The sequence below is a fragment of the Ambystoma mexicanum genome, chromosome 2p (genome assembly GCF_040938575.1).
Source record: "Ambystoma mexicanum isolate Mex_15411 chromosome 2p, UKY_AmexF1_1, whole genome shotgun sequence".
NCBI classification, from domain to species: Eukaryota; Metazoa; Chordata; class Amphibia; order Caudata; family Ambystomatidae; genus Ambystoma; species Ambystoma mexicanum.
The window spans coordinates 1,466,997,302-1,467,011,018 of record NC_090923.1 but is presented as its reverse complement, the minus strand read 5'-3'; the positions used below and the strand labels follow the sequence as shown (position 1 = coordinate 1,467,011,018).

General features: G+C 45.2%; 1 protein-coding gene across 7 annotated transcripts in view; it reads right to left on the bottom strand.

The window, feature by feature from the left end:
* SEC14L5 (SEC14 like lipid binding 5) overlaps nucleotides 1-13,717 on the bottom strand; it is a 765,028-nt gene that overhangs the window by 450,424 nt on the left and 300,887 nt on the right. For all 7 annotated transcript variants that reach the window (XM_069646047.1, XM_069646048.1, XM_069646049.1 and 4 more), the window contains 2 exons: nucleotides 7,646-7,795; nucleotides 4,864-4,995 (listed from right to left, as the gene is read on the bottom strand). In XM_069646047.1, the coding sequence (XP_069502148.1) occupies nucleotides 4,864-4,995; nucleotides 7,646-7,795 (282 nt within the window). The remainder of the gene's footprint in view (nucleotides 1-4,863; nucleotides 4,996-7,645; nucleotides 7,796-13,717) is intronic.

Here is a 13,717-nt window from a genome sequence, read left to right as displayed (position 1 = left end):
TCACATGCTCACCTACTGTCGCTGTGTCCCCCTTCCTAGGTTGACTCAGTGGTCGGTGCTTACGGCGTTCCAGCGAGACTTCTGGCTTCCAAAAGCTCTGTCTCTCGTGCAGAGCCTTGCTCCGTCCCCCACCATCGATGCCACTCTCACAGCTCGGGCCTCACTTTGCAGCTTCACCTGGTCATGCTGGTTACTTTTCCGTATTCAGCCACAGGCCTCCAGCTTCCTTTAGCCTTGCTTCTCGCTACATACACTCTGCATCTTTCCTAGGTTCTTGAGCACTCCGTCTGCCACGCCGCCTTCCAGGAGAGGTCTGCTCTCGTCCAGCAGTCCGTAGACCTGCTGCCACAGCTGACACCATTTTCTTCACTCTTGCTGCTTTTCAACCTCCCGCCAGGTTGATTAGTCCAAAAAGGACTGGACTGCTTGTTAGTGGTTTGGGAGTTGTGCAATGCTCTTGGTTGCCTCCTCGTCCCAGTACCTAAATGTTGTGTGTGTGTGTGTGAGAGAGAGTCAATAAAAGTAGGATGTATGGCTCGGGTTTGTCCCTTCCTCGTCCCAGTACCTGACTGGTGTCTACTGCGGAACGATCTACTGGAATAATAGGGAACGGACTGGTAATAGCCTACAAAGGCCTGGGGGATGTCGGACTGGTTGGAAAAGGAAAATGGGGGATACCGCGTCTCACCCAAGGGTGACTCGCCTCCACTCCCCAAGTCTCCTCCACCCAGGTAGTCCTCCCTCGCATATCCACCACCAGGGTCGGAATCCGATAGCGAAAGCCTTTCCCTGGCCACCTGGAAGGAGGCTATCTGTGGAAAAGAAGTGAGGTTGCCCTCAGATTCCTCACACTGAAGAGATGGAGACATTAGTGGGTTTATATACTACCTTGGACAAGATGAAAGCCTCCATCTGAAAGATCATCATCACTATTGTTTTTGGTGGCGTTGGCTGCCCAGATGCAGTAAAGACCTCAGGTGGGTCAAAGGTCAGCCCATTACTGGGAGTACTGTCAGCCCAACATGTTCTTCCCCACTTAAGAAAGGGGAGCACAGGGATGTCCCTAGAGAGAAGCAGCCAAGAGGGCTAGCTATTACAGCAGCAGGCGAGCAACCATATCAAGGTATATCCTCCAGTAGGGAGCACAGTAACTCTAATTTTAGACAATTTGCAAAGCTCTAAGGATATTTGAGTGTTGCACGCTGCAATAGGGTTTCATATAGAGTCCTGGGAAACTCTGGTTCAAGCAAGGTTCCCCATCCATATCAGAATGTCTTCAGAGTAAGGGAGACTATTAAGAATGCAGATGTATGTTTCAGCCCAGAATGGGGAAAGAGCGATAGTTGCCCCCATGCAAGGGCAGCATCGTGAGTAACATGTTTTTAGTACACAGACAGAGCAAGGTACGGCCAGTCTAAAATCTCAACGGGCTAAACTAATGCCCGGTTTATTGACATTTCAAGATGCAGGTCATCCATCTTCTCAGAGGAGGTATTCTGAGGTGGGAAGACTGTCTGGTAAGGTTGCATCTAAAGGACACATACCTTACAGCTCCAATATTTCAGCTCATAGAATATCCCTCCGCTTTGAGTAGACTGGTCTGATTTGAGAAATGAAAAGCTTCTCCCACAGACTCTCTTCTGTGCCTTGGCATTTTGACAAGCTGCTCAAAATGGTAGGAACGGTGATCGGAAAGAAAAATATGAGAGTCATCATGTACCCAGACAATATGATACTAATGGGGCCGGAGGAGGAGACACTAAAAGAAAACATTTAACTGGTTCATAAGTCCACAGTAGGGATTAGGTCTACTCATAAATTGGGACAATTTGGAACTTGTCCTGACCAAGAAGTCAGAATTCCTAGGCTTTCTACAACATACTAGGAGCGCATCCCTAGAACTCCTAGTGCAGAAATTAAGATCCATCAAGGAGGCGTTGAGGACAGTGATCTAGCATCTAGCTTCAACAAATATCCCTACAAGAGTGAGCAAGGATAGCAGGGCTGCTATTGGTGTCGATTCAGACCATGCTTCCCAGGCCAATGCACTGCAGAGCCCTTTAGAGACTGAAGATCTGTAACCTGCAGAAGGATCTTCCTTATCACTATTTGACAGTATTAGACCCAAAGTGCTTAACGGTTCTGAATGGGTGACTTCAAGACATGTAAACCTTGAATGGGCAAGCAATAGTTGGGGACACTCTGAGATATTGAGAGTCAGACACCAGCAAGACCTGCTAGTGTGCCAGATGCAGTTCTATCTCCATAGGAGGGAAGTGTACTCTTCACAAGCCGAGCATGCATATACATTGTCTAAAGATGTTAGCAGAGTCCTTTGCAATACAATCTGTTTTGAAGGACAAAAGGAAGTGTTGTATACTGCAAATGATGGACGAAATCCTAGTTGTTTGCTACATGAATCATCTAGTTGGAATGAAATCAAGAATGCTGGCAAAGTTGGCAAAGGACTTCTGGCATGACTGGCTGGCAATGAAGATATGGGGGACATACATTATCTGCCAGGGGTGTTGAATGAAGTGGGGTGGATTGGAATTCATGGTATCTTTGAGATTGCAGTGACTGTAAGCTTGAAGAGGAGGTTTTCAGTAAGCCACTGAAATGGGGAGGCCATTCCAGATATATATGTGTGCATCCAGACTGGATGCCAAGTTACTCTGATACTTATGCTGGTGGCTGGATCCAAGGTTGGAGAGGACAGATGGATTCCTTTAAGCCTGAAATGAAGGACAGCATATGTGTTAACAACATGAGATGATTTTGAGAGCTGTGGTGTGAGTGAAAAAGTATATAGTGTCCACTGTAATAGTCGGCCCCTGGTAGAGTCTGTAAGCATGGTTTCCAGTTCTACTGGAACTTTCTAGAGATTTCCTTTAGGTTCTTCCCAACACTGTGAGGCTGCTGATGAGCCAAGGGAAACGATTCACTCACTGGTGCAGAAAGGGTTGATGGGATGACTAGCTTGCAAGATTTCAGGGAATGCTGAAAACCGCCTGGACTTTCGGAACAGTCTTTGCGTCTTATGGGAGAGTCATGGGCGCCAGCAACCACAAAGAACTATCGAGCAGCTTCAGAGGTCTAGAGCAAGTGGTGTTTGGAATTAAATCTTTGTCCTGTTTCGATCTGCTAGAGGACATACAGAATTTCCTGGCTGCCCCTCCTCAAGAAGGGAAGTCTTTCAGGAGAAAAGGAGTGCATAAGTCAGCCTTCTCTACTGGTCAATAACTGGCGGAAGGAGTGGCAATAGGGGAGCACCCATTAATGTGTTGTCTCCATAAACGGGCTAGATTTCTTTAACCACCAAATCCTATATATGCTCAATTTTGGAACATGAATGTAATATTGGGACTGTTAGAAGGTTGTCATGATAATGATATTGTAAGTATGAAAGCACCGCCAGGAAATAAGCTATGCTGTTATGTTTAATTTTTTTTATATGAGCATCCAATGTTTAGGAAATCTACCCCCTTCCCCTTTCCCTTCACAAACACTTTCTCATGGACAGCCCGCTCTGGGAGAAAACAGACTCACACCTGAGCATTGTACCTGACATGTCCCACATGACACTTAAGATTTAATGAGCAAAATGTATTCTTGGTGGCAGCAGAGTCAATGCACAGTTGTATTATGCAGGGCTATGCACAATGCAAATTAAGCATACAGTTGATGTTGCTGAAAGTCCATGAGTGTGGACTGGCATTGTGGGGGTTGATTGGGCATGGTCACCCTTATAGTGCCTGTGGGGAATGTAGGTGATTTTGCATGTTGTCTGCAGGTCCATGATTAAAGGCTAGCATTGCTATGGTAATCTTATATTACCACATCTTATGCTGGCAAACAGTATGCTTAATTTGCCAAGTGCATAGCCCTGCATAATACCACTGTGCATTGGATCTGCTGCCACCAAGAAACCATTTCGCTCATTAAATCTTAAGTCTTAAGTGTAGACACTTGCCTAACTGAACCAATAACCACCATCTACTCAGATTCTAGATTGCCCAACAGTCCTTAGACATACAGCCACCTTCAGCGGTATGCTAAGACATTATGCCCTGCCCAATACCGCTGTTTACTTGGGCCTGCCGCCACCGAACCAACTGAATCATACAGCCGTTTCTAAACACCTTGTAGATAATTGCCCAACCGGGTTATCCATGGCAAACAGTGAAAATTGACGTCCCACACTGAACCGCCAGCAGGTCACGAGAATCCACATGCTAGGTAAGGCCTTCTGTGTCAGGCCAAACAACTCACAAGCCCTATTGTAAGGCTTTGCAAATGTGTAAACACTAAAATTAACATAAAATAACTGTCATTCTTGCCTCCCCCTTTTTTCCTTCTCCAATGTTCACAATGAATACTTTAAATACTATGTGTTTGTAAATAATTTACAATGACTTCTTTATGACTCAAAATATTTCTAACACTGGATACTAATAACCACTGTCACCATGTATCACAACATGTTGCACAATTGACACAAAATGTATTAATTCAGCCTTGATAAAGACCCTGAGAGGTTGAAACATGTGTCGGCTGACCACTTAAATCACGAAAATAAAATGCACGCAACCCACTGCAAACAAGAATGTGAAGAGTAACTCATTAAGCGAAAGGTATCTGGGTTCAATCACATTCTTATCACATTAAAGTGACCTTTTCCACATGTGACGAGTCTGTGTCCTTTTTGTAGCATTCAGCCCAAATCACTGTTGTTTGAGGGTTCAAAACCCTAACCCTTTATCCAACCAAAACATTATCATTCATACCCCTTTAAATACACTAGACAGTATCCAACCTGGTGCCCTCAGACCTGCTTCTCATGTTGCTTTGTCTTTTACTTACAGAATAACTGCATGTCTCGTGCACGAGAACTCGGCTGGAGAAGGTTTCGTTGCACGCCTCAATCTGCAGTGTGCGCTCCTTCCAGTTCAGACTGTTCTTCTGGATGAAGAAGATGAACTCCACACCAGCAATCTGTCAAATTAAACAGCATGGTATTATTGCAAAAACATATGGAGCTTGCAGGGGATTAGAGTGGAGAGCCAGAGTGTGGGCAGCAGATCCATGCACTGGCTAATCTGCATGGACATGATCTGAGTAGAGGGTGCCTTTATATGACCATCATGCAATGGGTTTGTCAGGGATCGTCATTTCAGATCTGTGTAGGTTGGACATGTGTCTCCTTGCAATGCTGCCTCTGACTCACTGACCTCCTTTTAACAACAACATCGAGGTACAGGACTCACAATCATATGCCAAAGATATGCAGGCAGATTCCTATTTGTGGATTCAAGTACCTCAACCAGGGGACCCACCAGTCCTCTGTGAAATGGCATTATCCCATAGATGTGCATTGCTGATGTAGGAACTATCAGCCACGCACAACACTTATTTCATCAAGTACTTTGGACTGAATTCCTGATGGACACTGAGATAACAAGGAAATGGACCTTTTTAATTGTTGGCTGCTTAATGGCTTGGATTTGTGAATAAAGCTTTCAGAGGAAGAATTGTTCACTGAAGGTGTTATCGATAAATGAATGCACAACAAGCCCAAAGTGGCTGTTGAAACTTTCTTTATCAATACCTGTGATCACCTGGTGGCTCTATCTGAGGAGTTTGAAACCACAGCTCTCTGGTTGGTGACTAGGACCACGAGACCAGACATAGCTCCCAGGAAACGCATCTGTTTTTCAAAAGGATACTTGCCCAAACTGATGTCTTTGGCTAGTGTTCAGACATCAGTCACTGTTGGTCGTCATGTTAGACATAGGAAAATATGTAATGAAAATTCAGCCGCCAGTAAAGGAGACATAGGGCCTCATTATTGGTTAGGCGGTAACCCTGCCAGTGCTACTGGCGAGTTGCTGCGAACTTGTAATAATTTACTGGCGCCTGTCCTCCCCGTGCCACTGGCTCATTACGAGTCTGGCGGGCGGGAAATCAGGCCCCGGTAAATGTGTTAATACCCATTCCCATAGAGTCCCATTCGACTCTATGGGAGTGGGGACACGGGAGCACTGGCACCGTTAGCAACGGTTCCTGTGCTCCCATGAAGAGTCTGCCTACCATGGCCGCTGTGCCCGGCAGGGTCAGACGTGTCGGGCACAGCGGCTCTGGCAGGCAGACTCATAGCTTACCGGCACCCTTGTTTCCAGACCGGCAAATTTATGAGGCCCATAGGGCCTCATTCCGAGTATGGTGGTAGCCATGGCGCTATTTGTGCCATGACTACCTCCCATACCGGTACCGCCTCTGTCTTGGTTCAATGGGGACTTACCAGTGTAGTCCGACCTTTGAGGGACCGGTAAGTCCCCATTGAAAAAACCATTCCCCATTCCCATTTGAGCCTCCATAGGGCTCAATAGGAATGGGGAAGTAGCTAATAACGGTACCGCAATTTGCGGTACCGTTATTAGCTCTGAAGTCCTTTAGCGGGTCCCGTCCATAATGCCTGGTAAAACCAGGCGTTGAAGGAGGGACCCATTAAGGGAACTCGTAGTAGGGCGGTAAGGGATTACCGGCACCGGTCTCCTTAACGGTGCCAGGTATCCCTTACCGCCCTACTCGTAATGAGCCCCATAGTGTTTTAGTTTTCCCAACACAGATGGTCAACAGAGAGAGATAGTGGGAGACAAGTTTGTTCTGGGACCATTAACAGTGTGAAAACCTCCAAATTCAAAAAGGTCAATTAATAAATGGTAGTCTTTAATGTATGGTTCTTATATGCCTTGAATATAATCATTAATTTCATACATTGTGCCTCATTACGAGTTTGGAGGTAGCCATGGAGCTATTAGTTCCATGGCTGCCTCCAAACCGGACTCCATTACTGGGTTCCTGCAATGAGGAATAACCGGGTCATTCTGACATAGGAGGATCCGGTAATTCCTCCTTGCAGGAACCATTCCCCATTCCCATTTGAGCCCCCATAGGGCTCAATGGGAATGGGGGTAACAAAGGGCACATTACAAGTGTCCTGTTGTTACCTCCCTCTTCCCCTCGCAGGACCAGGAAAAGACGTCTGGTTTTACCAGACGTCTGGTCCGGGTCCTGCAAAGGGAACCTGGTAATCGGCCCTGACGGAATGAAGGGGGCCGGACCCGTACCGGCCCCCTTCATTCTGTCAGCGCCAGGGTCTTAATGAGGCCCAGTCTCTTGTTACCATGCATCATGAAATTCCAACTGGTCAGGCACAAGTATGAAAAAGCAGCAAAGAGACCTTAGTTTACACCAGGAAACCCTTTAAGTTCTTCAGTGCTTCAGATTGGAACTATTCTTAGGGTGCTAGTACAAAAGGGAGAAATAAACTCACAGGTACACTGGCTGAAGACGTCTGAGCAGAGGCAGCAGGGGCCAATGACGGAGAGATGGGGCATAACATGAGAGGTGTTGTATATGTCTGGTCTTGAAAAACATGCAGTTAATGTTTGGGCAGGATGTACCATGAAAGTAAAAAGAACAAGAGAAGAGGACCAAGCCTCAGTGAAAATGTTCCCACTGGAGGGAGCTACCACTAGAGTATTGAGATAATTTTCTAACTAAAATGACAAATCACAGTAGTTGATACACTGGTGAGATTGTTACATGTGCTCCTGCCCTTGACCGGTCGTTCCATGCTCACCTTCTTCAGCAGGCGGGGGGCATCCACGTTTAACTTGCAGCTCCTCTCCACAATGTGGACTGACCCATCTTCACTTCGGTACTCCTGTAGTATTTCGCTGCCTAGAAAGACGGGGATTAGAGGGCAAGCGGGAAAGCGCTTCTCGTAGGCCTACCATATGGAGGAGAAAGGAAAGACAAAAGTCTATAAAAGCCGTCTTTGAACATAGTAGCAGCTTTGAATGAACATCTCACTTAACTATATACAGAATGAAATATAGGGATTTCTCCCATAATCCATGCAAGTGGTACCATCAGGGCCCATCCGCACACCCATCAACAAGCACGATCAGGGCCCATCATCACCACTTAACTGGACCAGCTGGCACCATCACTGCCAACAAACAATATTATCAACTAACATGTGCCAATCACCCTCCACCAAAATGCGCCATCCTGGAACATTGCCACTCCACACTGCACAGTCAGGGACCATCACATGCAGAGCCCTCAAACTGTACCAACAGGGCCCCTTTACTGCCATCAAAGGTCACCATCAAGACCATATCCCCTAACCCTCACCATCAAGCACCATCACCAAGACTGAACTGCATCATCAGGGAGGATTAGGACTATCAAGCTGCACCATCAAAGCCTCAGAACCATTAGTACATTCAACATGTCCCATCAGAGGCTACATGGCCATCAAACTGCACCATCATTCAGCAGCACACACCACCCAAATAGGCTACCGGGGACCATTGCTACCCCCAATCAGCACTGCAAGGGACCCTCAACCCCATCAATCTGGACCAACATGGACCCATTGGCACAACCAAACTACACCATCAAGACCCTAAAAAAACATCTCTTGAACAGCACAGTCGGGCACCATCATCACCAAAAAAGGCACCATCAGGGACTATCAACCCATCTATGAGGGACCATCACAGCCATCAAACTCCATATTAGGAGCCATCAGCAATCTCACGCTTCCCCATAAGGATTCATTGTTGCTGCTAAGCTGCACAATTGTGGATGTAAGCAGTCAATCTGGGTTCAAGCGTTCCTAGGGTAGATCAGCTAAAAAGCCTTTATTAAGCGAGTAACCTATTTGTTAACACCCAAATTACAAAAATCAAGCGTTAAGAGTTTAAAAGATGCAAGTCGAAAATCTATCAAAATGGGACATATAGAACCAAGGATATTCAATGTATAGTTCATAATACAGTAGGATGTGCACACATATTCAAAAAAAGATGAAGAAGTTGACTTGGTCTTATCTAAACACCTTTGCATCATATCCCTCAAAACCTACTTAATATGGACCTAATCCTAAATTCACACTTTTTTTTACAAATATAGGAACATCAGATGTTATTCTGCAAAACTTAAAATCACTTTATTTAAATACAAATGTGTCATAAAAACATCACTAAGCCACGAAATATGTGCAACAAGAGCCACGCGTGTGGGCTTAGTAACCCAAAAAGTGGAATGTGCATATAACCATTATTCCTATCAACACTATATTGCATACAAGGGAAAGACAATAACAAGGTTAACCCCCTCATACATGAATTACAAGGCCCCACAACAACTGCCTGTGCCCTAGGAGGGTGTGAAAATACATTCGAAAACCACTAGAACACTATTACAGGACTAGTGGTGATGAGCCTTTTCCTTCCGGTGTCACAAGCACTTGGTCATGTGTAACGAAGAGGTGTGTACACTCAACAAAAGCTATTCAAGTAAAGTTTATCTTCTTTGAGTTTAAGGTCTGCTAGTTTAGCTGTTAAATTACAAATGTTGCGTTAACAGAGATACAAGTTCGTTAACAAAATAAAATACATCTACTTCAGGACAATGTAGGGATTCACAGCGTGCACTGAAAACAAAGACAGGTGCGGAGTAAAGTTAAGATCTGCAGGCCTAAACATTGTAAAGGTTACAAATGAAGTACACACTATGCCTTCATCAGTGAAAGAAATCGCCAAATTAAGCTTCGTCATTAAATCTCATCCTAGAATATTAACTGGTGTCTGCCTTTAATACAATAATGGAACAGACAAATCACACTCTCCTATGGAGACTGGTAATTTATCAGTAAAAGGAACTCAACTCGTAGCTCCAGAGAATCCCTGAGCATTCATGGCAATTTCCGACATTGGGTATTTTCCCCTCTCGCATACATGAACGAGTGACCCCAGTATCTACTAGAAAAGAAAAAGATTTGCCTCCTATCGTCACATCAACTCTTGGTTCCTCTTAGGGGTCAAGTGTCAGTAATAGTACTGAACACATCAAGTTACCCTGTGAGCTGTCCTATTGTGGATACACGCATTCCCCTGTACCTGTGAAAGGACTTACCCACACTACAGTGACACCCCCTATTCTAGGTGTCAATAATTGTCCTCTGTTTGCATTTTGCTGGATCTGCATGGGTGCATGCTGTGACTGCCCTTGCAGTGGGTTCAATTGTGCTTGCTGTGGCTGCAATGCTTGTTGTATTTGCGGCACTTGTGTCTGATACACTGTCTGATCTTGGGCAAACCCATCCCTGGCTTGCGAGCTACATGTTGGAGGGTTAGCTGTCCCCCCTCTTGAGAATTGCCCATTCTATACATACCCTTGGGTTCTGCATACACGTGCAATGTGCCCTGTCATCCCACAAGTCCAAAATACAGGAGGAACCCTTCTGACTAGTCCTCCTAGGTTAAATCCTCCTTGCACATTCTGATTATCATTCTGCATATTCTGAAAACCGCCTTGGTTATTCTGAAAACCACCCCTTTCTCTGTAGCCCATTCCTCTGCCTTGTGGCACAAACCCATTCCCTCCTTGATCCATTTGGCACTGATTATCCGCCTCTGATGTGCCCACTGTTTGCTGTATTCCCAGTCCTTCTCTGCTTGTCATTACTTCCCCATCCATGGCATACTTTGACAATTTCTTCTGAACTAACTTTGCTTCCTCAAGTTTTCTAGCATCTTCCTTCTTCCTACTCTTCTCTTGTAACCCTTTGGTCGAAGTGAGCGGGAGCGGTCGGGAGCGGTGCTCCTCTACTTATTTAAATTACGTTTTACAGCTCCTGTACTTTTATTTTAAAAAGAAACTGTTCTGTAATAGTTTTGTTTTAAAATAAAAGTGTAGGAAGACGTTGCAGTTTGCACTTTCAGTGGACTGCACTGAACGTTCCCTTAAACAGCAGGAGCAAGTGTTTTGGGGTTTGTATTGTGTGTAGGAGGGGGCGTGGCGATGGGGTTTGTGGGGAGTGGGTGCAGGCCACGAGGGAACATAGTTCCACTACTTCTTTTCATACACTTCGACCACTGCTTGTAACAGCCGACAGGGATGCACAATAGTCAACTCTATCTCTGCCCGTTGCCTCGCTTCCATTCCCACTAGTTTCTTGAGTTGCCACTGTACCTAATCGGGCAACCCCTGACATAAAATGTGGTAAAATACTGCCACTGTGTTTCCCCACAGCTCTCGAGTTTCAAGAGTCCACAGTTCCTGAAGGTCCTAAATGTAAGCAAGTGAATCTTTGTCTTCTTTCGGGTCATAATTGCACCCATTTCTGATGTTTGTTTGTTTGTTTATTTATTTATATTGCGCACCAGACCCTTAGGTTACCGGGCGCAGCAACAAGTATATGCGAAGCTTACAATGTTACAATGTTATATAAATGAATTTACAATATTACACCATATTGCACAAATTACAAGAATGTACAGATAAAGATTTGCCGTATTTACATGAATGTACAGTTAGCAACATACAGGATTTGCGGTAATAAGCATAAAGGTTGATGTCACGTCAGGGTGCATTGGGTCGGACTACACTTGTGAGTGTTCGGGTGTTAAGTCGTTGTTGGCGATAATGTGTTTGATAAGGTTCCTTCTGAAATGGGGGAAGGGTTGGTCAGCTCTTAGGTTAGGTGGCAGGGCGTTCCACAGGTTAGCAGCTTTCACAGGGAAGCAGGCGCCACCAATTTTGGCGAGTCTGAATCTAGGTACTGCCAAACAATTGGAATTGGCGATTCTCATGGGTCTATTAGAAGTTTTTCTTTTTATTTTGTCCATTAAGTAGCTGGGAGCTGCATTATTTAAGGCCTTATGGGTTAATGAGATCATTTTTAGCTGGATTTTATTCTCCGTAGAGAGCCATTTATGTTGCCGCCTAGTCGAGGAGATATGCTCCCTCTTTTTTATTCCTAATGCAGCTCTGAGAGCATTATTTTGTAGAATTTGAAGTCTTAGGGTAGTGGCTTTATTGGCGCTACTGTATAGGGCATTACAGTAGTCTAGTCGGGAAAGAATTAAGGCTCTAGCCAGGATTAGGCAGCTGGTATTGGACAGGAAGGGCTTGCCTGCTCTGATCAATTTACAAGTGTAGGCAGTAGTGGAGGCTAGGGAGTTTACCTGTTTAGTGAAGGACAGGGTAGAGTCGAGATAGAAACCAAGTGTTTTTACTTCCCTCGAGACTTTAATGGCATTTCCGTCTATGCTGAAGGCTGAGTAATCCGGGCCCAATTTGTTAATATTAGCTTGTGTGCCCAGAATGATCAACTCTGTCTTATCATCATTCAGGCAAAGACCGTGAGTGGCCATCCATGCCTGAATGATGAGATACACTCTATTCACCAACTCCCCATCCCTGCTGTGATCCCCAGAAAGTGGGAAGAGAATCTGTGTATCATCTGCATAGTTAGTGTAGGTGATACCGAGATTGTCCAGATCGTCGAACAGAGGTTTGGTGAATATATTGTAGAGGGTCGGAGAGACGCAGGATCCCTGAGGGACTCCACAAGTAATAGGTATAGGGTCAGCTGCTGCCGAAGGGGAAAAGACTCTCATAGTTCTCTCACTTAGAAAGGATTCTATCCAACTGATGGCTTGGGTGGAGAAGTGAGCGGCAACGTCCAGGTGTTTGCAGAGGACTTTGTGGTCCACAAGATGTGTCAGGATACTGCACTCTAAGAGCTTTCCAGACATCTGCTCTACAGTTATTAAATGGCACTCCATCATGTGCTGTGTTCAGTGTAACTTGAGTAGCCTGCTCTCATCGAAATGTCATCAGCTCTTTCCCCAAGAATGGTTGCTAGGAGACCCTTAATGTCGCCTCTTGCCAATGTATTTCTCCCTGTCTTTTTATCTTATAATAAATCCATTTTCCTGCACCTGCTGTCAAACTAAGAAATTTGCACCTTAAATTATCCTTATCCATTTGTGGCGAAGAATATACTGCAGTCTGACCCCTCCTTTCTCCAATAAAGGGAACTGCGTGAATCCCAATCCGCAATCGGCTCACATCGTCTGCCTATTCATAGTGGGGACAATGGTTCCTGATCGCCTTCTACCTGGCAATGACCTCAGCCTGCTCACATATGGCGGTGACTCTCCTTTCTGACTATACGATCATCCTCTAGGACGCTCTGGATATGCTACAGGATTTGGCATCCAATCCTTAGGTTGCTCTAAATCAGATAATCTTTCTTCCAAGTGTGTCTGCAGACATCCCTCGGGCCGCATGCTCTTCCTTCCTCCTACCCACGGAAGGTTTCTCTCTCTTCGTCTGACATATCTAGCCCCCAGCTGGTCTGGTGCTCAGACCCTTCACCTTTATCTAAAGCCAGCCTGTCCAATGACAAGGCTCTGTGCTCAAGACTAAACAGGTCTCTTTCTTCGCTTAATGATTGGAAGACCTGGGATTGATCTACCTCCCCTCGGCTTCCCGTTTTGCTACCTTCTCTCAAATCTTGATAGGCCTTATCGATCCTATTTCCAATTCTCCCTATATCAAAATTCTCTTCTAGGGCTACTATAGATGGCCCTGGCATTGCCTCCTTTAACAGAGGAAACTCCTATATGTTACCCGATGATATTACTGGACTTGGTTCCATTAACTCCTTCTGAATGTGATCAATATCGCAATCCCGATGTCTCCTTTTTCGTTCCAATTATTTGTCTAATTTTCTTTGCTTTCTCGCTTCCTATTTAACTCTTTCCTCTTCTTGACTCTTCTCCTCTCTTCATTCATTTGCTCTTCGCTCTTCTTCTTCCCTTTGCCTCTGTATCCTTGTATCCCTTAA